This window comes from Cavia porcellus, unplaced genomic scaffold (assembly GCF_034190915.1).
Source record: "Cavia porcellus strain 051 isolate PalLab524CR breed Dunkin Hartley unplaced genomic scaffold, mCavPor4.1 scaffold_21, whole genome shotgun sequence".
Classification (NCBI taxonomy): domain Eukaryota; kingdom Metazoa; phylum Chordata; class Mammalia; order Rodentia; family Caviidae; genus Cavia; species Cavia porcellus.
In genome coordinates this window covers 28376827-28400452 of record NW_026947504.1, presented here as the reverse complement: position 1 = coordinate 28400452, position 23626 = coordinate 28376827, and the positions used below count along the sequence as shown (strand labels likewise).

Genomic DNA, 23626 nt, shown 5'->3' with positions numbered 1-23626 from the left:
TGTTTTCATAAGGGATGAGTAACTTTTTGTTTTTGGCTGAAATAGAATTGAGCCCACGGACCTCTCCTTGAGGTTTATCCCTAGTCCCCCAACACACACACACTAACCTGCCCAAGTTGGGCCTGATTTGCTATCCCCCATCTCACCCTCCCAGAATATTACAACTACAGGAATGTGCCACAATACCTGGCTTGAGTTTTTATTTCTATGTAGTGATTTTAGTTGGACATGGTAGCACATGTGTATAATACCAGCACTCTGAGAGGCTGAGGCAGGACTATAGGAAGTTTGAAACCTACCATGGGCATTATAGCAGTTTGGCAAGATTGCCTCAAAATACAAATGGAAAAAAAGAGCTGAGAATGTAGCTCAGTGTGAAGGGCTTGGGTTTAATGCCCAATACTTTATGGCCTGCTGGTATAGTCCCAGCTACTCAGGAGGCTGAGGCAGGATTGTGAGCTGAAGACTAGCCTGCACAACACAGCAAGACAAGACCCTGTCTCAAAACAAGGGTGTGTATTTGGGGCTGGGGATTTAACTCAGCGGCATAAGCACCTGCCTTGCAAGCAGGCAGTCGTGAGTTTGATCCCTGGTACTGATAAAAATGAAAAAGACAAAAAAACAAGGGTGTATGGGCATCTGTATAATTACTATAAATAGGTCAAAGAATTTGACAAATTTAATACATTGGCCAAGGCTATACTTTCAGGGATCACTTCTGTAGTATGTTACTAGTGGACTTTCTCTAATCGTGTAGAGCACCAGAAGCCACACAGAAGAGATGACATGTTCTTTTCTGAGTGTGGAGCTCTTGGTGTTCCTTGAATGCAAATACCACTTGCAGTGAATGATCGTTCTTGCTGTCTCCTTGGAGGAATAAAGGGGAGGAATGCAGTCTGAGTGGCTTCTGTCTTATAGGGATATTTACAAGTCCGTAGTGCATAAATTATATGTCAGTGTAAGTGACAAGGAAAAAGATTGTAGAGAGTCGTGTAAGTCTGAATTTTTTATGATAGTTGAGTGCTTGTAAGTTATTTAATGAAGGGTATTTTGGAGGTTAGTATTCTTAGGTTTTCATTTTAGAAAAAAGGTGTTGCTGGGGATATAGCTCAGTGGCACAGATGCTTTTCTGGCAACTGCAAGGTCCCAGCTTTGATTCCTGGTAACACACACACATACACACACACAAATAATACATTGGCCAAATCCCTTGAAAAGAACAATTTATCAAATCCAGTTCAAGAAGAAACAAATCCTAATAAGCCTGTCTGTAGTGAAGAAGTTGAAAAACTTAAGAAGAAAATTGGGGGGCTGGGGATTTAGCTCAGCGGCATAAGCATCTGCCTTGCAAGCAGGCAGTCGTCAGTTCGATCCCCGGTACCAATAAAAAAGAAAAAGACCAAAAAAAAAAAAGAAGAAGAAGAAGAAAATTGGAAGCTTCTGATAGAAGCTTTTTTTTTTCTTTTTTTGAGATAGTCTTTCTATGGTCAAGCTGACCTGGCTTGGAATTCATTATCCTCTTGCGTCAGCCTCCTAAATGCTAGGATTATAAGTGTGGGCCACTAGGTCCAGCTCCTTCCAAATATTTAAGGAAGAAATAATGGCAGCCTTACACATACATTACCAGAAAATACAGTAAAAGAACTTCCCAACTTGTTTTATCAGGCCAGAAATACCCAAATAAGAAATGAAAGAACAATTTAAGAAGAAAAGTTACAAGCCAGGTTCTCGTGGACACACTAAAATTCTAACCAAATTGTCAATTGTTATTTGGTTTTGGTGTTTAATAAGAGGAACGACACATCATAACCAAGTATGATTACTTCAGGAACGAAAAGGCTGTCTGAACATTGGAAAATCAGTTGATAACAATGTTAATAGGATCAAAAGGAGAAAAAGTACTATCATCTCAATATGAAAATAATGAAATCCAACCATTCCTAATAACTCTGCAAATGCAAGAACAAAGGGAAACTGTATTAGGAAGAACAGACTCAAAAGTAGACATGTGGCTCTGATGCTGTGGCCTGGCTGGGTGAGCTTACCCCACTCACTCAGGTCCTTGAGTCCCTGCTTTAGTCTGCAGCACTAGAAACAAGTGAGAGAGGAAGACGAAGATCACCCTTTGTGGTAAAATATTTAACTTTTTCTCCTTGATTTCAAGAAAAAAGAAGACAAACACAGTATCTTTTTGGTTTGGGGCTTGTTTGCCCACTTGGGTTTTGGTGGTGTGTGGAACACCAAAGCCAGGGCTTTGTGCAAGTGCTGTGCACGGCAGCAGCTGCAGCTCTGCTCACCGCTTTTTTTGTTTTTCTTTTTGTTTTTGTAATGTATTTTCACTAAATCGCCCAGACTGGCCTGAAACTTGTGGTCTTCCTGCCTCAGCCTCCTAGGTAACTATTACAGCCTCCATGCACCATTAGGCCTGGCACTGCTATTACTTGTATTTAACATTTCATGCAGTTCTAGTTGTTTCAATAAAATAAATAGGTATAAAATAGGAAAAAATAGGTATAAAATAGGAAACAATGGGTTTTGGGGATCATTTTGTGGTAGTGTTTGCCCAGCATTCATGTCATCTCTGTTTTAAGCCTCAGTACCACAAAAAGAAAAAGAAACTGGAAAAACTAAAACATGCGTGTGTGTGTGTGTGTGTGTGTGTGTGTGTGTGTGTGACTGAGGTTAAACTTAGGGCTTTATACAACTGTGCTCTACCACTAAGCTATGTTTCCCCAGCCCTAAAATCTTTATTTTTAATGACCATGTCTGTGTACAGACAAAAATCAAAAGACTATAGCAAAATATTAGAATTACAAAGAAAATATATTAAAAATGTGTTTGTAGAAAAGCAGCAATCAACCTGTGATTTACAATATCAAAAAATCAAATACATAGGAATAATGTAAAAATTATGCATATCCCCACAAAAACTTATTAAAGCAAATTAAAGAAATCTTTTTTTTTTTTTTTTTTTTTTTTTTTTTTTTGTCTTTTTCGTTTTTATCGGTACCAGGGATCGAACTCACGACTGCCTGCTTGCAGGGCAGGCGCTTATGCCGCTGAGCTAAATCCCCAGCCCCTAAACTAAAGAAATCTTGAGAACTGGAGGTGTATAGTCCAGTAGAGAACCCTTGCCTGGCATGCACATGGCCCTCTGTTCAATCTTCAGCACTGCAAAAAATTTTTAAAAAGCTAACCGAGGGGCTAGGGATTTAGCTCAGTGGCATAAGCGCCTGCCTTGCAAGCAGGCAGTCGTGGGTTCGATCCCCGGTACCGATAAAAAAGGAAAAAGACAAAAAAAAAAAAAAAAAAAAAAAAAAAAAGCTAACCGAGGCCTGTCATGGTGACCTGCTTATAGTCCCAGCAACTCAAGAGGCTGAGGCAGGAGAATTGTTTGGATCCAGGAGTTTGAGGACATCCTGAGCAACATAGTGACACTCATCTCAGAAAAACAGAGAGCGGGAGAGAAGGAGAGAGGAAGCAGGCAAGCAAACAGCAAAACTGAAAACCCATCAAGTGCATTTTCTAAACACGCTAGCCCCTCACGCTCCCAAATAACGCAGAGGAGTAAGAACCAAGGATAGGTTTTGTGTGTTCTCAGCTCTCCCTGTGGAAGAAAATAAAGAAAAGCAAGAAGCATTTGATGGATCTGTGAACAGAATAACCCCAGGAGTGCCAGCAGGTGTCTGCTAAAATGTGCAGCAAGGTACAGTGCTGGTGAACCTGTGGCATGCATTCCATGGCTAGCTGTTTGTATCACTGACAGTTTTAAAAGATTCGCCGTCTGGGGTTGGGGATTTAGCTCAGCGGCATAAGCACCTGCCTTACAAGCAGGTGGTTGTGAGTTCGATCCCCGGTACCGATAAAAAGAGAAAAAAAAATTGGAAAAAAAGGGGCTGGGGATTTAACTCAGCGGCATAAAGTGCCTGCCTTGCAAGCAGGCAGTCGTGAGTTCGATCCCTGGTACCGATAAAAAGGAAAAAGACCAAAAAAAAAAAAAAAAAAAAAAAAGATGCACCACCTAATCCATAACTGATTAGTATAAGGAACTCCTCTCAAGACCTCATAAAGCCCTGACACTGAACAGCAAAAGTCCCTTCCAGGAAAAGCCCCATAAGACAATGAAAACGTAGAGATTCTGCATAAAAGTGAAAGGGGAAGAGAGCCAGGTCACCTCAAAAAGCCAGTTGTTTTTATTTTTTTAAAAATGCATTACTCAAAAACAGTACTCAGGTCCAGACCCATAGCTCAGTGGCACAGCACCTGTCTGGCAAGGGCAAGGTTATAACTTTGATCCTTGAAACAAAAAAACAAAACAAAAAAAAGGCAAAATAAGTCCATGAAGTGTAAACATTTCCCTGAACTACACCTAATAACTAGAAATAAATCATTTGTGATGCACACATCTGTAATTCTAGCACTCAGGAGGCTGAGGCAGAAGGATTGTTTGTGAGTTCAAGGTCAGCCTGGACTATATAGTGAGTTCAAGATCAGCTTAAATTATTTTTGTCTTTTTCTTCTTCTTTTTTTTTTTATCAGTACCAGGGATCAAACTCAACACCACACACTTGCAAGGCAGACACTTACGCCGCTGAACTAAATCCTCAGCCCAGCCAGCTTAAATTATATAGCAAGACCGTGTCTCAAACAAAAAACAAATTACAAGAATGTAGATGGGGCTAGGTGTTAGGAGTGTAGTTAGTGGAAGTGCACATGTGTAAGATGCACAAGGTGTAGGGTTGATTCCTAGGACCACAGAGAAATAAAAGAGAATAAGGAATAGAAATACTTACAGATAAAGGCAATATACCCCAAACACATGCTAATAAAACTTCAACACTGCAATGTGTTACTTTAAAACTAGGTACATACTACCTACTTTGGAATACAACAAAAATAAATGGATTAAGTCAGGCATGGTGGTACAAGTTTGTAATCCCAGCACTTGGGAGGCCAAAGCAGAAGAATTGTCTCAAGTTGAAGGCCAGACTAAGCTTCATAGTGAGTTCAAAACCAGCCTGAACTACATAGTGGGGCCTTGTCTCAAAAAAGCAAGATAAGGGGCTGGGGATTTAGCTCAGCAGCATAAGCGCCTGCCTTGCAAGCAGGCAGTCATGAGTTCGATCTCCGGTACCAATAAAAAAGGAAAAAGACCAAAAAAAAGCAAGATAAATAATAATAGATTGACAGGTATGTGATGTAGCAAGTATAAATATGTTCCTCTGCTCTGTGTGTGATATGTATTTGTGTAGTTTTGGAGATTGAACCAGAACTTTTATATTTAGTTATATGCCCAGTTGCTTTTCATTTTTTATTTTGAGACAGAGTCTTGCTAAACTGCTCAGCCTTGGCTCAATGTTGTAATCTTCTTGCTTCACCCTCCCAGAGCAGGGGTAACAAGCCTATGGTACATGTGCTGCTGTTTGTATCAACTGAAAGCTCTAGAAAGTTGGCCATTACTATCCTAGACAGTTGAGGTTAAAAGTGTGCAACGCTAGGCCCACCTTTATTCTACATTCCCAGTTCTTTTTCACTTTTTATTTTGAGACAGGGTGTTGTTAATCTTCCTGCTTCAGGCCCAAATTGGTCTCTTCCTGCTTCAGTCTCCCAGAGCATTGGTGTTAGAAGTATTCGCCACCGGGCCCAGGTTTGTTCTCACTTTGAAACTACCATTTACCTCTGTACAAATTGAAACTGAGTTTAGTTCACACTGGATGCTTTTACTTATTGCAGTAGTATGCGATGCAAGCCTGTAAACCCAGTGCTAAAGAGGCTGAAGCAAGAGTTATCACCCTGAGTTAAAGACCAGTTTGAGGGATCCAGTGAGTTCAAGACCAGCCTGAATTGTAGGAATGCTGTCTGAAACCCCACCCCCAAATATATCTGTCCTTCAGATTATGGCTTTGGCTCAGTTGATAAAGATATCCTTAGTGTATGAGTCTCTGGGTTCAAGCTCCAGCAAAAAACATCTCTACTTACCTTTACTAGAGTCTGGCTTAATGGGGTGTTTTGTTTTTGTTTTTGTTTTATTTTTTGGTTTCTTGAGACAGGGCTTTGCTATGTAGTTTAGGCTGGACTTGAACTTTGAATTCACATAGTTCAGGCTAGCCTTAGAACTCTCAGAAATCCTTGAGTCTCAGCCACCTGAGTATTAAGATTCCAGGCATTTGCCACTAGGCCTGTCTGAAAGCAGACTAGCTCGTAAAGTCAAAAAGACTGAGTTCCAGACAACCTTTGTGCTTCAATTACTATGGGCTTCCTGAGGTCCATTTTCTACATTTATAATTTTATATTTGCCATTTATTTTGCCTTTTTTTTTGTACCAGGTATCAAACTTGTGACCTCATGCTTGCCAGGCAGGCACCTACACCGCTGAGCTAAATCTCCAGCCCATATTTTGCTTTTTGAGACAAGGTATTGCTATATAATTTAAGCTGTCCTTAAATTCACAGTGATCCTCCTTCAGCTTCCCAGTGCTTCAGCCTCCCAGTGCTGAGACTACAAGCATGTGGCACCATGCCTGGCTATATTTGTCATTTCTCAGGTAGACAAAAGATCAAAAGCATGTAGGCTCACTGAAGTGAACATTTTAAAATATTGCTAGTCAAAATTAAACTGTACAAACTCCATTGAAGGCAATTTGTCAATCACCAAAATTATTAAATATTTCTTACTTTTTAGTATGAGGTTACAGGTGGTTTTCATTTTATCTTAGTTCTTGGTTCTCAACAAACAGAATAAGCATTTTCAAATACTTTGATTTATATTTTGACACATAATATTTAATTGAGACCATTAATCCTAAAGAAATAGACATTATTCTTTAGGTATCCATACTAAATTATTTCAGCTGTTGGCATACAGGCTGGCAGACAAGAAGTGCTGAGCCCACCAACTCCCAAGCATCTGGGTGATTTGGAGAAACACCAGCTATTTGAAGATAGTAGCCACTGAGGTACAAAAACAACTTAATGCTTATATTGTTTGACTGACTTTGTGAGCCTAAAGCCCATAATCTGAGCATGTATTTAGAGGATAACAATATGCAATATAGTAACTATGGGGGATTTGCTTCAGATGGTGATAGCCATTATTAATTCCCTGTTATCTTGTTTTAAAGTACTGTATCATTTTTATTGTTTTGGTTTCATTTAGTATTGTTTTGTTTGATTTTATTATGTCTGATGGTATGGGCAGCTATTTTGAAGATAACAAGAGGAATCATTATGGTAGCCATTGTTGATTTTTGTATTGTTTTGAAGTTCTGTGTCACTTTCACTGTTTTGTTTGATTGACTTTATTCTGTTTGGTTTTATTCCCTTTAAAATAAAAAATGAATAAAATAAATTATATCAGCTGTGCATTACATGACAGTAGTGTTCAGCTGTATTTCTGATACCTCTACAGATGACCAGCAAATATACAAGTGACTTGCAAATGATTTGCAGCACAGTCTCTTCATTAGGGTTAAGAATTGTCTTAGTCCATTTTGGGCTTCTGTAACAAAAGAAAATGGGTAATTTCCAAAGAACAAAGATATTCATTATTTCTTAAGGAGACTTGGGAGTTCACAGCACTTGGTGTCTGCTGAATATTCAAGTTGGGAGGCACACTGTATTGTTACACAGAGAAGGCAGAAGCTCTGCCCCAGCCCCTTTGGAGGGACCCTTATTTTGGTACCTAAGGAGCCCATGCAGCTTAATCACTTCCACTTGATGGTGTCACACTGGCCATATCTGAATTCTGGAGCAACATAATCAAACCATAGTGAATATGTGAAATACTATTTTACTTTTGAATTGGCCTTAGTTATGTGATTCTCAGTAGAAATCAGGTAAATATATTTCAAGGATATTTTTATTAAAATACCCTTTACTTACTGGAATAAGATATACATATAACAAACATTTACTTTTTGTTCATGCATGGGATACTAGAAGTTGAACTAGGGATCTTCACATTATACTTTTTAGAAATTTCTTGTGGCTTCTTTGTTTGTTTGTCTATTTGTTTTGAGACAGTGTCTCACTATAGTTTAGGCTGGCCTCAGAATTGTGGGGGGTCCTCATGCCTCAGCTTCCTGAGTACTGGGATTACAACCACACACCACCATGCCCAGCTCATTTATTTATTTTGAGACAGGGTCTCACTATATAGTTCAGGCTGGCTTTAAACTCACTATGTAGCCCAGGCCAGCCTTGAACTCACACCAATACTCCTGCCTCAGCCTCCTGAGTGCTGGAATTACAGGCGTGCACCACCACCACTACCAGACCTCACTAATTATTTATTTATTTATTTATTTGTCTTTTTCCTTTTTATTGGTACTGGGGATCGAACTCAGAACTGCCTGCTTGCAAGGCAGGCGCTTATGCCCCTGAGCTAAACCTCCAGCCCCACTAATTATTTTTTATTTTTTATTTTAAAGATAATAAAACCCAACAAAACAAAACAGAATAAAGCCAACCAAAACAAAGCAGTAAAACTGGTACAGAATTTCAAAGCAGGACAAAAGTAAACCAACAATGACTCCCATAGTGTATATTGCTGTCTTTACAATAGTTGTCCATTCCACCACACATAGCAAAATCAAACCAAACAAAATAGAATAAAACCAATCAAAACAGAATATTGAATAAAGCAAAACAATAAATTGGAACAAAACAAAATCATTACAATACAATATTGGATTTTAAAAACAAAACAGAAGAAAATCCCCCATATTTTCTGTATTGCATGCTGTTATCCTCCCTATAGGTGTTCTCACAATGTCTGCCCCAGGGCTGCAAAGTCAATAAAACAATATAAGCATTCGGTTGCTTTTTTTTTCCACTTGCTTTTTGTACCTCAGTTGCTATCAACTCAGCCTGTCTTCTGAACCAGCTGGTTGCCCATGGCAGGGGTTGGTAGGGGCAGTTCTTGATTCTCATTCCATGTGCTAGTAGGCTCACAGGAGGTGCTATCTGACTTCTCTCTTCCTGAGCCCTGCCTAATTATTTTTTATTTTGACATGAAGTCTCACAAAGTCACTTTAATGTGTGATCTTCCTGCTTCAGACTGCCAGACTCAGATTACAGATATATACCACTACACCTGAATAATTTTTATCATTTCATCTACTTTTGAGTGTATGATTGACAATAAGTATATTCACATTGCTATAATTTCTTTATCCAAACTGAAATTCTGTACCTATTAATCCAAAACTCCTTATTGGCCCTCCTCCTGCAGCCCTGTGTAGCCCCACTACATACTTTCTGTCTCCATGAATTTCAGTATTTAAGGTAGTGGTTGAGTGGTAGAGCACTTGGCTCTGAGCATGTTGAGGCCCTGGTTTTGGTCCCTGGCTCTGTGCTGGGGACACTTCAGATACTACTTGCAAATTCAATCATATAATATTTACCTTTTAGTGTATGTCTTGGTTACTTTACTCTTATTGCTGAGAAAAAATGCCTGACACACAAAATGAATGAAGGAAAGGTTTATTTAGCTCATAACTTGTGGAGGTTTCAGTCCATAATCAGCTGGCTCCAAGCAAGGCAGGGTGTCATGGCTGAGGAGCAGCAGTTCATTGTGGCTGAAGACAGCAAAGCAACAAGAGCAAAACGGGGAGGAGCTCACAGAAGACTCTGTTCTTTATATTGTATGTAGGCCACTCACCCTAGAGTGGGTATGGCACTCACAACCATTATCCCAGCACTCTGGGAAGCTGAGGCAGGAAGACTTCAAGTTTGAGCTCAGCCTATGAAATTCAGCAATTTAGTAATGCCCTTCTCAAAATAAGAAAGCTCTTTGTGAAGGTGTGGTGTTCAATCCCCAGTACAGCAACAACAAATTAAGACATAGAATTGCCACCCAGAAGAAAGGTCCTATGAAAACACAAGAAGATGGACTATTAGGGAAAGAGGAAGAAACTAAATTTTTTATTTTCAGCCTCCGGAAGTGTGAAAAAATTTATTTCTGTTGATTGATCTATCAGATCCTTTATATTTTTGTTTGCTTTTGATGTTTTGGCTTGTTTGAGACAGGGTCTCACTATTCAGTTCAAGATGGTCTTGAACTCACTATGTAACCAAAGATGGTCTATGTAATTCTGTGGCTCAGCCTTTTGAATGCTGGGATTGCAAGTGTGCACCACAACCCGTGCCCAGTCCTGATTTTTTGAGACAAGTTCTCACTATGCAGTCCAGATGTCCTCAAATTTGTTATGTAGTACAAGCTTTTCTCAAACTTCTCATCTGCCTGTCTCAGTCTCCCAAATGTGGGGGTTTTAGGCAGGCACCACTATGCCCAGCCTGTGACATTTGTTACAGAAGCCCTGGAAAATCAGTACAATATTCAAGATTCAACTATATTGTAACATGTGTCACAATGCCCTTGTTAAGACCGAATGATTTCCCATTATATGTGTTTACTACTATTATTTATCCATTTGTTTGATAATAGAAATTTTGCTTTCTCTTACATTTGAGCTATGGTGAATAAAACTACTATCAATATTAATGTACAAATGTCTCTTCAAAACATTGCTGTAAGTTGTTCTGGGTTATTGCTTTCATTTGAAATTGCTCAATTACATATATGGTAATTCTACTCTTGATTTTTTTTTTTTTTTTGTACTGGAGATCAAACTCACAACCACATGCTTGCAAAGCAAATGCTTATGGGGCTGAGCTAAACCCCTGGCCCTACTCTTGATTTTTTGAGGAGCTACCATACTGTTACTATAACAGTTGCACCATTTACCTTTCCAGAACCAATGCATAGCTGAAGCTATAGCTCCAGCTCAAGTGTCTTGCCTGGTAAGTTGATAAGTGCAAGGTCCTGAATTTGATTCCTGGTACTAAAAACCAAAATAAATGGAACAATGTACAAGGACTTAAGATCTTACTCCATCATTCTCAAGATCACTTGCTATTTTTTTGTACAGTCTCACTATGTAGTCCAGGCAGCGATCTTCCTGCCTCAGCCTCCAGAGTACAGGGATTACAGGTATATGCCACTACCCCTGACCATCATTTATTACTTTCCAATGTTTTTATTGTGTTTATTTTATTATATTTTTATAATAGCATCTTTTTTTTATTGGTACCGAGGATCGAATTCATAACTGCCTGCTTGCAAGGCAGGTGCTTATGCCGCTGAGCTAAATCCCCAGCCCCTATAGTAGCCATCTTGATAAGTATTAAGAATATCTCTTCTCATCTCAGCAGTGGTTAGAAAAAAAAGAATATCTCATTGTATTTTAGATTTATATTTCTTTTCTTTCTTTTTTTGGTATCAGGAATCTATTTTTTTCGGCCGCCGCCAGGCCCCCCCGCCACAGTTCTATCATGAAGTACAGCTCAAGATTAAGCTTAGGGGTAAAAAGGTTCAGCAACACTCAGATAACAGTTTGACCCCCTAGTCTAAAACCTATAGAAGCTAGTGGGACCCAAAATATGCAAAGCATTCTGAGAAGGGGAAAGGTGAGGAATTGCCTAAAAAAGGAAGGCAGAGGACATTGTTAAAAGTGTATCAGAATTTAAAAGCCACAGTAGTCTTATCTTTTTGTTTAGTTTGATTATATTTTGTTCCGGTCTGTCTACTCGTATCAGATTTGAGGGCAAAGACAGCTAATCCAAAAATAACAGGTTATACCATGGTAACTATCCTTAATTTCCTATTAACTTAAACTGAAACCCTGTATTATTTATGTTGTCTTACTATCTTACTGATAGTATAAGATCTTACTGATCTTATTTGAAGCTAGTTTGTTAGACCGCTATTTTGCCCTGACTGATTTTATTTGAATTTGGTATGCTTGATAACCAGTATCAAGTCTAAGAGTAGAGGCAACTACTCTGAAGATGACAAGATGTAAAAGATATCCATTCCAGTTTTGATTATTAACTGCTTTCAAGTCCTACAATGTCTTCAAAGTTGTGTTTTTATAAAAATAGCTATGTAATGCTATGCTTGACTATATAATGTCTGATAATGTGGACAATTCTATTGAAAATAACAAGAGAAAGCATAGTAATTACTGTAGATTACCTAATATCGTGGTCTTATATGTCCTTTTCATTTCGTGTTTTTCTAGGTATTTGTTTTGTTGTCTTGTTTTGATTTGTTTTTCCCTAAAATACAGAAAGAATAGATATACATGTAAAGATTCACACATGGGAAGAATTTCTAAACTATTTACGGAAACATATAATACACGATGTAATGAACGGATACTCTAAAGAAAAAGAGACACTAAGAAACCCAATTATTCACTGTTCAGGGTGATATTAGTCTAGACTCTTATGTTCAATTTCGGCATACATAAATATAAAGACAGCTACTTTGAAGAGAATGAGAGACATTATGGTAGTCATTATTGACTACCCCCAAATCAGGTCTTGAAGACCTAAAAGCCTTCATCATCCTGTAATGATTTGATTCATTCTATAATGTTCAGTATATATTCAATCTGTGTGAAGATGGGGACAACTATTTGGAAGAAAACTCTAGACAGTAGACAGTGAAGATCTGCAGTGGATTTGCTTTGAAATCTGTGTTTCTTTAAATTGTTTCCTTATGAACTGTTTTGTTTTGTTTTGACATGTTTAATCTTACCCTCTTTGGGGCTGAGGATTTAGCTCAGCGGCATAAGTGCCTGCCTTGCAAGCAGGCAGTGGTGAGTTCAATCCCTGGTACCCATAAAAAGGAAAAAGACAAAAAAAAAAAAAAAAAATCTTACCTTCTTTAAGATAAAAAACAGTGTGTTGGACTAACCATATTACTAACTTTTTGTTGGATCATTGAGCAGAAGTGTTTGCAGTGTGGTTATTTGAATATCACTTTGTATGCTTTAATTTTGTAACTTGAACAACTATTTCTAAGACGACAATATGTAACTTTTCAACTAGTAATTTTTTACTATTTATTTTTCTGAAATTCTGTATTATTTCTACACTTCTGTTTTTTCTCTTTAAATAAAAAAAAACACAAAACAAAAAAACTGTGGTTGAAGGGAGAGGAGAGAAATAGAATGAAATGAGATGTGTTATATAGATGTAGCAACTTCCCACCATGAATGTAACTCTTACATACTTTCAAATTTTAAAAACTTAAAAAAGTAAAGATGTTCCCCAAATCATTGCCTTTGCACTCACTGCTGATTACATTACAAGACTCATCCCATTCTCCCACCACTAGCGCACATTGGAACACCGGAAGCTGCGACTCCCACCCCAGCGGAAGGCTGCGTGGGGAGCGCTCCCGTAACCGCATACACGCCACTCTACTCCAAGGCCGTTGGCGCACAGCGTGCGCAGGCGCACCGCGGCCTTGGCGGAGGGGCGGGGCTAACGTCGGCCTCTCTTCCAACTTCGGCTGAGGCAGCGCCATTTTGAATGTTCGGTCGTCAGTTCTGTGTGTCTGGCAAGCGAGGCTGCTTAGGGGTCCCCTGGCCGTCTGTCCTGGCTGTCCTTGCCTCAGTTTCGTAGATACAAGGAGAGACGCAGCTATTTAGAAGTCTAGGCCTCTGCCCGGTGCCGAGGCTAGTCCGCGGAGATGATGTTAAGAGGAAACCTGAAGCAAGTACGCATTGAGAAGAACCCTGCCCGCCTTCGCGCGCTGGAGTCCGCGGCAGGAGACGGCGAGCCCGCGGCCATGGCGCTGGCGCTGGCCGGGGAGCAGGCGCCGCCCGCGCCCGCCGCCCCGGAGGACCGCCCAGAGGAGGAGATGGGCTTCACCATCGACATCAAAAGCTTCCTCAAGCCGGGCGAGAAGACCTACACGCAGCGCTGTCGCCTGTTCGTGGGAAACCTGCCCACCGACATCACCGAGGAAGACTTCAAGCGGCTCTTTGAGCGCTACGGAGAGCCCAGCGAGGTCTTCATCAACCGGGACCGCGGCTTCGGCTTCATCCGCCTGGTGAGTCGCGGCCGCCGGGGCGAGGGCACTCGGGGACCGTTCTGTAGGCTGAGTTCGGTGATGGAGGGGAAATGGCTCGGAGGCGAACTTGGAGCGGGCCACGAGCACCGGCAGGAGACCGACTTCTGAAGAATGACCTCGGAAGTCTCCTAGCGTGCTCTTTCACGGTGGCCTCCATCAGATTCACTAACCCTAAACTTCAGGGTGCCCTGCGTGCGCCCAGGAGTGCTGGGCAGCGCGGCGCAGTGCGGGCCGCGCTGAATGGGTAGGTGTCGGCTGAGTCTCCGCGGCGCTCTGCAGGGCTGGCGCGGGGAGAGGAGGGCTCCTATGCTACTGTGACCTACTCTTCTTGGCACGAAACGTCATGTGTCTTGGAGTCTTAATTTTTGAAAAATTTTCCAGTATGTTTTTGCCTTTTAATTTTACATTTAGACAGAGTTTTACTCATAGAACAAATTACTTTCGTTAGGTTTTCCTGTGTATTTTTGGTGTGTACATCAGTGTCAGGGGCACTCTGGATATAGTCCAGACAAATCTCGAGTGGACCACCACTCCAGTCTATAGGGATGTGTTTTTTTTACCTAAGTGATTGTTCTTTTATTTTTTTAGACATTCAAAATTGCTAGTCGTTGCAGCTTGTGGAAGCTTCCTTATTGAAATTTTTTCTTTCAAAACCAGGTTCTTTGCTTGTATCAACAGCAGCTTGTATTATATTTACAAACTTAAATGTAGAGAAAGCTGAGTGTAATGAATTGGTGCTGTATTTCGGGGAGCATATGTGATCTCTTAAGTGAGCAGTCAATATTCACGAGTATTAGTAATGAGACATAGGGCTTTGGAAATTTAAGTTAAATAACCAGTACATTCTGAACATAGAATTATAAACGCACTTTTCTTTTGAATAGTAGATAAATAGCTTGTTACTCAGTGAGATTTTTTAATACAAATGCAAAAGTTGAACTGAGTGGGGATGTAGCACATTGGTGGAGCACTCAGCTGCATTCCCCGAGGCCCTGAGTTCCATCCCCAGTGCCACAAGAGATGTAAAAAACCGACAGAAATTATCTTAAAAAAAGTTTTGCCACGCATGGTGGTACATGTCTGTAATCCCAGCTCACTGGAGGGCAGGGGAGGAGCATAGCTGAGAGTTGGCCGATTTGGGCTACATAGTGAGTTCTGGCCAGCCTGCAGTACTAGTGAGACCTTGTATCCCCCCCCCCCAAAAAAAAAAGGTAGATTTCTACAATAGAGTATTTATTATAAGCTGCTTTTGGTAAACTTTCCAATATGGTTTTATGTAATAGGTTCATCTTTAGCTTCTGACACTTTTTCTGAAATTGACATTCTAGAAGAGGAAGATCAGAGGAGCTGCATTTCCCCCTTCTGTTTTGAAAGCCTTGCACCAAAAAACCAACAAATATTTTATTGCCATGGGCCAATCTTTCTTTTAAAGCTATTAGTAATAGACAATTCTTTTTTCCTTTACCATGTCAGCACTGTTCAGTAGAATAGTCTATAGTGATAGGAATGGGGAGCTTTCTGCACTGTAGAGTGGCCACCACTGCTATGATTCTTTTCTCTCCAGTGCTGCAGATTGAACCCATTGCTTTAAAAAAATTTTTTTCAAATTCGTTTTATTCAAGGATAAAAAGAAAAAAAAAAGGAAAAAAAAAAACCACATCAATTGGGGCAACAATGGTACATACATTGCACACTGTCATCCTCAAATCATTTCTGCATTCAACTGTCCAAACGCTATCAGCACAAATCTTTCTTTTCAGTGAACTCAGAGTAATAAGTAATACAGTTGTTTTCAACTATTTTTTATATACATGTACATACACATATACATACTTTTTTTCTTTCAGCTTGTCACTCTAATGAAGCAGTATGATGTTTACTCGTGGGTCTTATTTATTTCACTGTTCCCAAGTTGCATTCATTTACCTATAAATCTCCTGTTTATCCTTCTTCATGGCCGAATAGTATTCCATTGTATAAAAATACCACATCTTTTTTATCTGTTCCTCAGTTGATAGGCCTTTAAGTTGTTTCCAATGTTTGGCTATTATAAATTGTGCTGTAATAAATGGGTGCACGAGCATCAATGTGATACGTTTTTAATTCATTTGGGAAGATATTCAGAAAAGGGATAGCTGGGTTGAATGGAACTGCCAATCCTAGTTTTTTTTTTTTTTTTTTTTTTTTTACCGGTACCAGGGATCGAACTCACGACTGTCTGCTTGCAAGGCAGGCATTTATGCCGCTGAGCTAAATCCCCAGCCCCCAATCCTAGTTTTTTGAGGACTCTCCTCACCGATTTCCAGAGTGGTTGCACCAGTCTGCATTCCCACTAACAGTGGAGAAGGTGAATCTGTAGCTTACACATTATAAGTGGCTTTTGGTAAACTTTCCAATATGATTTTATGTAATAGTTTCATGATCTTCAGCTTGTGGCTTGTGGCACTTTTTTCTGAAATTGACATTCAAGAGGAGGGAGATCAAAGGGTACCCAGCCTTTTAAAATTTTTTATTTGGGTTGGGGATATAACTCTACACCATAGTGCCAGCCTGACAAGTGTGAAGTTCTGAGTTTGATTAGCAGTACAAATTATTTGGAGGCAGGGTTTTGCTTTGTTACCCATGTAGGGCTCAAATTTTTATACAACTGCTGAAATTACAGATGTACCCAGCTGATTTAAAAATACATATATACTTAATTCTCCACACATGAGTTTAACACTTAAAATAGTGCATTTACAATTTTATTTTTTCTGGGCTGCGGGTTTAGTTCAAGTGGCATAAATGCCTGCCTGCCAAGTGGGATGTCGTGAGTTTAAATCTCTGGTCTCCCAAAAATTTTTTAAAAAATTTTTTCTTTATTTAGGCACACATCTGTAGCCCATAATCCTAGCACTGGGGTGGCTAAAGCAGGATTGCAGCAAGTTCAGGGCCAACCTGGGCTGTATAGTAAATTAAGGCCATATGCGACTAGTTTGTGGGACCGAATAACCAATGCCTTTTCTCCTGTTCATGAAAAGTTTTTTGTGGCATTGTGAAATAGAAGGTGAAGAGCTGGTGTTATCTGTTCTTTGGGATACATTCTTCCAAATCTATCACCCTAAATTGTGTGTATAGGAATAGTAAAGATTTGTTAATTTAAAATTGGAATTTAGTGTACACAATTAGAACCCTAAAGATAGCTTTAAAGTTTAGCCAGGTACATACCTGAAACCTGTATAATCCCAGTACTACAGTGGCTGAAGCAGGAGGATTAAAGGAAGTTTAGACCACCTAGGCTACTTAAGAGTTCAGGGCCATTTTGAACTATATAGTGAGACTCTCTCTCAAACAAAAACAAAACAATCCTTCAAAAGCCTAAAAAAGAAATAAGGCTGTGCCTAACCTTGGTGGTGCCTGTCTGTAATCTAGCACACAGGAGGATGAGGTAGAAGGATATCTGCAAGTTCAGGGCCAGTCTGGACTTGTAAAATGAGTTGAAGGCCAACCTGAACTACTTAGCAAGATCCTGCCTCTGAAAAAAGAAAGTGTATGTTTAATGTAGAGGTTCTGGGTTCATTCTCCAGTATTGTGCCAAAAAATAAAATAAAAGGTGTAATTTTATCTGGCTTATGTTCTGGGAAATACTTTTTAATTCAGTAACTAATCTTTAAGATGCAAGTAAATTTTCTTTTTTTTTTTTTCTTCTTTTTTTTGGTCTTTTTATTGGTACCGGGGATCGAACTCACGACTGCCTGCTTGCAAGGCAGGTGCTTATGCCGCTGAGATAAATCCCCAGCCCCTAAGATGCAAATAAATTTTCTTAAAGTAGTGGTTAAAGTTTTCCAATTAATTGATAGATAAGATTTTTAAAAATTAAGTTTATTGATACATTTTAGGTATACATAGTGATCACATTTGTTGTAGGGAATTTGTACCTTTACATGATATATTTTGATTTTTTTTTTCATTCCTGTACTCTCCCTTCAACTCCTATCCTACTCATTTACAAAAGTTTATTATACAGAATAGGTCCCCCTAACAAGAGTTATATGGCCAATTAGATTGGTGGTGCTGAGGCTGAGAAAGATCCTGGTTTAGAGTCATTTAAAAATGGAAGTTACAAAATGTTTGTTTGTTTGTACCGGAGATTGAATTGAGGGCATCAGGCTTACCTAAGCGCATGCCATGCCACTGATCTTCATACTTCACTCCTTTTACATTTTAATTTTATTTTTTAGGTACTGGAGATTGAACCTAAGGCATTACATATGCTAGATGTGTGCCCTGTCCCTTATCCGCAGCCTTTCTCTTTCTTTCTTTTTCTTTTTCTTTCTCTTTTTCTTTCTTTCTCCTCCTCTTCTCCTCCTCCTCCTCCTTCTTCTTCTCTCTCTCTCTCTCTCTACCTTTCTCCCTCCCTTTCTTGGGAACGTTTCACTTAATTGAATCTCAGTCTCTTGCTGGGGTTATATCGATACATGTGTCACTGCGTCTTGGTTCAGGATTATTTGTTTTAAGGATATTTCAAATTTATGCATAGTGAAACGCACTTTTTTTTCCCCTTTTCCTTTTTGCGATGCTGGGAATTGAGCCCAGGGATTTGGTAAATGTGAGGCCAAGTGCTCCACCACTTCACTGTATCATCAGCCCCAGAAGTCACAGATTCTAAGTATATTGGTTAGTGAGTTTTCACAGATGGGTACTTGTGTTTGACGTTAACTGCTATAAGAATACAGAGTTTTATTACTGTCTCATGGAATTGCTTCCTGTTTGCAGTTCTACCTGATAGTGTTTTAGTTCAAGACTCCATTCCTAAAATCTACCTTTTGGAGTTGTTAGATCATATGACATAAAAGTTAACATAGTAACTTTTTTTTATTTTTTGGTACCAGGGATCAAACTCATGACTTGTGCTTGCTAGGTAAGTGCTTATGCTACTGAGCTAAATCCCTGGCCCCTCACTATTTTTGAGACGGTCTGGTTACATCATTCTGCCCTTGAACTCACTACGTAGCTCAGACCGGCTTTCAGCTAGAGTCATCCTCCTTTTTTCAGCCTCCTCAGGGCTGGGATTGTAGGCCTGGTCCACCATCCTCTGCCTCCTGATAGTTTTTAGTCATTCAGCTTTTTGCTGCTGCTGATATTGAGTAAGAACAAAAAAAATAATGTGATTGTGTTATGAATATCTCTGAAAAGGTTAACCTCATTTGCTTTTGTAAAAATTTGTTGTGTGGATAGGTACAGTATTTGCATAAGGGCAGTGACTTCAATCTGTTGTGAACATTTTACAGATTAAATAAAGAGCTCTTTTTTTTTTTTTTTCAATCGGTACCAGGGATCGAACTCACGACTGCCTGCTTGCAAGGCAGGAGCTTATGCCACTGAGCTAAATCCCCAGCCACAATAAAGAGCTCTTTTTTTTTTTTTTTTTTTGGTCTTTTTCCTTTTTGTCGGTACCGAGGACAATAAAGAGCTCTTGAGAAGCTAGGCACTATGGCTCACACCTGTTATTCTAGCTACTTGGGAAGCTGAGACAGGTATCGAAAGTTAAGTCAACTTAGTGGAAGCCTGTTTGAAAATAAAGTTAAAATTCGGGATTGTAGCTCAGTGATAGAGCCCCAGTGGATTCAGTTCCCTATGTGTATGTGTGTGTGTGGCGAGGTTTGAGGGGAAAGAGCTTTTGTGACCTTAAGACATTTTCATTAAGGTATTGTATTTGTATTTTTTTTGATTGTTTGATGCTTTTTTTCTTTTTTTGTCAAATCTATTTTATTGAAGAATGAAAAGAAAAAAGGAAAAGAAAAATACAACAAAATTTCAGTGTGCGTCAATTAGAGCATACATAAACTGCACTGTCTTCCCCAAATCATTCACCCAGAGCACAAGATACCTGCATTCAATTGTATTTGTATTCTTACATAAGCATGTAAAACCTCTTCAGTTGAAAGTCAAAAGCTCTAGTAAGGAGGTGTCCACAAGTTGTAGTGAATGTGTTAAGTAAAAAGATACAAGAAAAATAAATCACTTATATTGGTAAAAAAAAATACCCCTCTAGCAGGAGTGGTACCCCACTCAAGGTCAGTCCAGGCTCTATCCAGAGTTCAAGACTTGTCTTTCAGGAATTTACGAGTTGGTTATTTATTGTCTTTGATGCTTGTATTGTATATGCTATCCAACACCTCCTTCCCCTCCTGTCTTGGGCCTTGCACATTCTAGGCAAGTGCTCTACTAATAAGCCACTTAGCTCTCCATCACTATTCAATATCAACTTCGAATTTTTAAGGTAAAAAATACCTGTAATGGGTTTGGCCCTGTGCATATTGTGTAGCTTATGAATGAGTGCTTATGTATACTTGTTTCTTTCTGTCGTGGAAAGAACTGTTACAGTCATAATGAGTGCACTTGTTCTTTTCTCCAAGTGATGGTAAAGAACGTGCAACCCATGCACGTATTTCACGAGGAATGATTAATAGGATCTAATGGTAGTTTTTATAGATAAAATAAAAAAGAAATGGAAATGAAAAGGGACTTTGCTGACCTTGGAGAGGTGAATGCTTTGTAAAAATACCTTTTTTTTTTTTTTGAGGCAAGGTCTCACTGTGTAGTACCAGGCTGACCAGTAGTCCTCCTGCCTCAGCCTCCTGAGTCCTTCGATTACAGTATGCACCACCATACCCAACAAGATACCAGTACTGAGAACACAAAAGATTTTTTTTTTTTGTCTTTTTCATTTTTATCAGTACTAAGGATCAAACTCACGACCGCCTCCTTGCAAGGCAGGTGCTTATGCTGCTGAGCTAAATCCCAGCCCCCTTGGCACTTGGTTTTAAGAAAATAATTTGTTTTAACCTGTAGATTTTGGAAAGATACTGTTTTGGGATTTAAAAGCTGGTAACTCGTGTATAAGCAATTTAAGTGATGACTTTTAACCTGTTGGAACTAAAACAATTACAGATATCGTTGAATACCTAATAGCACCAGATAACAAAGTTAAAGGAAAACAAAGAAACTTGATCATACATTTCCAAAACCTGCCTAGTTCTTCCTAGAAACAGATCACTATTTTGATTTTTTTGTTACTATCTTTAAAAAATGATTTTTCCTCCTAAAAAGGAATCCAGAACACTGGCTGAAATTGCAAAAGCAGAACTGGATGGCACCATTTTGAAGAGCAGACCACTGCGAATTCGCTTTGCTACACATGGAGCGGCTCTAACTGTCAAGAACCTTTCTCCAGTCGTTTCCAATGAGCTTCTAGAGCAAGCATTTTCCCAGTTTGGCCCAGTAGAGAAAGCTGTTGTGGTTGTGGATGATCGAGGTAGAGCTACAGGAAAAGGTTTTGTAGAATTTGCAGCAAAACCTCCTGCACGAAAGGCTCTGGAGAGATGTGGTGATGGGGCTTTCTTGCTGACAACGTAAGTTTTTAATGTTTTTCTTCTGTCCTGTATATATGAGCTGTTCTGTGTTCTGGAATTCTGTCTTTCTTTGAAATTTATATTGTCTTGGCATACGGTAAGGTAGGTGTTGAATGAGTATCAATGACTATGATTAAAGTTTTCTTTTGGAGACAGTATTGCTCTATAGTTTAGGCTGGCCTTGCATTTTTGTTCATTTTTCACGTGTACATAGGAGTCATATATAATAACCCTTTAAGAAATTTGAAGCCAGATATTTGATACATTTATATAATCCCAGCACTACAGAAGCTGAGGCAGGAGAAGACAGCCTAGACTGCAGAATGAGCTCTCATTTAAAAAACAAACAAACAAAAAAACCCAGCCAGATGATGTGGCACAGGCCTTTCAAGGTACTCTGGGAGACTGATGTGGGAGGATCATAAATTGAAGCCAGGGAAAATAGCCAACCCCCCCCCCCCCGCCCTTTTTAAAGAAAGAAAAAATGGCTATGTAACTGTGCAGAAGCTTTGTGTTCAGTTTCCAGCTATTCCTCATTGTTCTTCCTTCCATAAACCAAGTATTAATTTGTTACTTTACAAAGTAAGTAGTGTTACATGAAATATTATAATACTCCGGTTTTTGCTTAACAGAGTGTTTGCGATTTCATATCATTGTGCGTACAGTATTTTGTTCCTTTTTTTGAGATGGTCTCCCCGTGCAGTTCAGGCTGGCTTTGAACACATTGTGTAGCCATTTGTCTCCCTCTACCCCTCACTGTACCAGCCTGAAACTCACAGCCTCCTGCTTCCCAGGCAAGCAGTGTACTGCTGAGCTACATCCCCAGCCCTATTTGTTCCTTTTTGTGGCTTAGTCATATTTTGTTGTACTAGCACAACTGTTGTTTGTGAGTGGATATTTAAGTTGTTTCCAACTATTCAACATTGTGAATAAAGCTACTATGAGTATTTGTTTGCAAGTCTTGTGGATATTATGCTTTCATGTGGCTTCTGTAAATACTTGAGGATAAATTACAGTGTGTTTAGATTCTTAAACTCATTCTGTTTTCCAAAGTGGTTACATTCCCATCAGCAATGGATGAGAATGTTCAAGTTGCTCAATAATATTAATGATACTTGGCATATTTAGTCTTTCAGATGCTCTGTTACATACAGGAGTGTCTAATTGTGGTTTAAATACTGTTTTCCTGATAATTCATGATGACCATTTTCCCATGTGCTTTTTGATTTCTTTGTAAAGTGTATGAACTGTTTTGCCCACTTTCTCCTTTTTTTTGTCTTTTTATTTTAAAGAGAACGAAACAGAACAAAGCAAATCACAACAGGACTTCAAAAGCAACAGCAACACAGGACTTCAAAACAAGATAACAGAAAATGAACAATCGCTATATAATATCTCTTGTTTTCTTCAAAATAGCTGTTCATACCCTCACATATAATAAAATCACACGATAGGAGACAGACTAAAATCAATCAAAAGAAAAGAACAGTCCTATGAAAACATAGGACTTCAAAACAAGATGATAGGAAATGAACAATAGCTACCATAATACCCCATGTTTTCTTCAAAATAACTGTTCATACCATCACACATAATAACATCAAAATAATAAAACCAATTAAAGGAATGAAACATTATAGAATTTCAAAATAATAGGAAATCAACCATAGTTACCATAATATATCCTGTTACCTTCAAAATAGTTGTCCATACCATCAGACACAGTAAAATCTAACAAGACAGAATAAAACTAAACCTAACAAAATTACGAACATGATACAAGAATTAGGCTCATATCTATTGTATAAATATTTCCCCCAGTCATAAGTTTCATTTTAAAAAAATATGCAGAACTAGAAATCAAACCTAATACCTTGTGGCTAGTAAAAAGCAAGCAGTCTACACAAGGCTTCACCCCAGCTTTGTGGCTTGCCTTTCAGGGTTTTTTTGACCATGGTGTTGAATAGAAGTTTCTGTTTTTAGTTGTGTTTTGTTTTGAGACAGGTTCTCGCTATGTAGCCCAGGTTTGCTTCAAACTCGGTAACTTGGTGATCCTCTAGCCTCAGGGTGGGTTTCTGAGGGGGACTCAAACTCAGGGCCTTTCGCTTGTCAGGCAGGCGCGGTGCTGCTGAGCTATACCCGCACCCAGAAGTTTCTCTTTTTGTTTCTGGTTTTTCCTTCTTTTTCTCGGTATTGGGGATGACTATTGCACTGAACAACTTTTTTTTTGTCTTTTTCATTTTTATCGGTACCGGGGATCGAACTCATGACTGCCTGCTTGCAAGGCAGGCACTTATGCCCCTGAG

The 23626-nt window shown here is 39.2% G+C and overlaps 1 protein-coding gene and 1 non-coding gene across 3 annotated transcripts in view; both read left to right on the top strand.

The window, feature by feature from the left end:
• Positions 1–693: 693 nt before the first annotated feature.
• On the top strand, positions 694–905 carry LOC111753765 (small nucleolar RNA U3). Its single transcript, XR_002788551.1, has one exon. It is a non-coding gene; the product is annotated as a small nucleolar RNA U3 (small nucleolar RNA).
• A 12450-nt stretch (positions 906–13355) lies between these two features.
• The window catches only part of Pspc1 (paraspeckle component 1), a 69747-nt gene continuing 59476 nt past the window's right edge, over positions 13356–23626 (top strand). Inside the window, exons 1-2 of one of the 2 annotated variants that reach the window (XM_003477385.5) lie at positions 13356–13905; positions 21019–21320. In XM_003477385.5, the coding sequence (XP_003477433.1) occupies positions 13543–13905; positions 21019–21320 (665 nt within the window). In that variant the 5' untranslated portion in view covers positions 13356–13542. The remainder of the gene's footprint in view (positions 13906–21018; positions 21321–23626) is intronic. The other variant, XM_063232469.1, reaches the window with a different exon arrangement.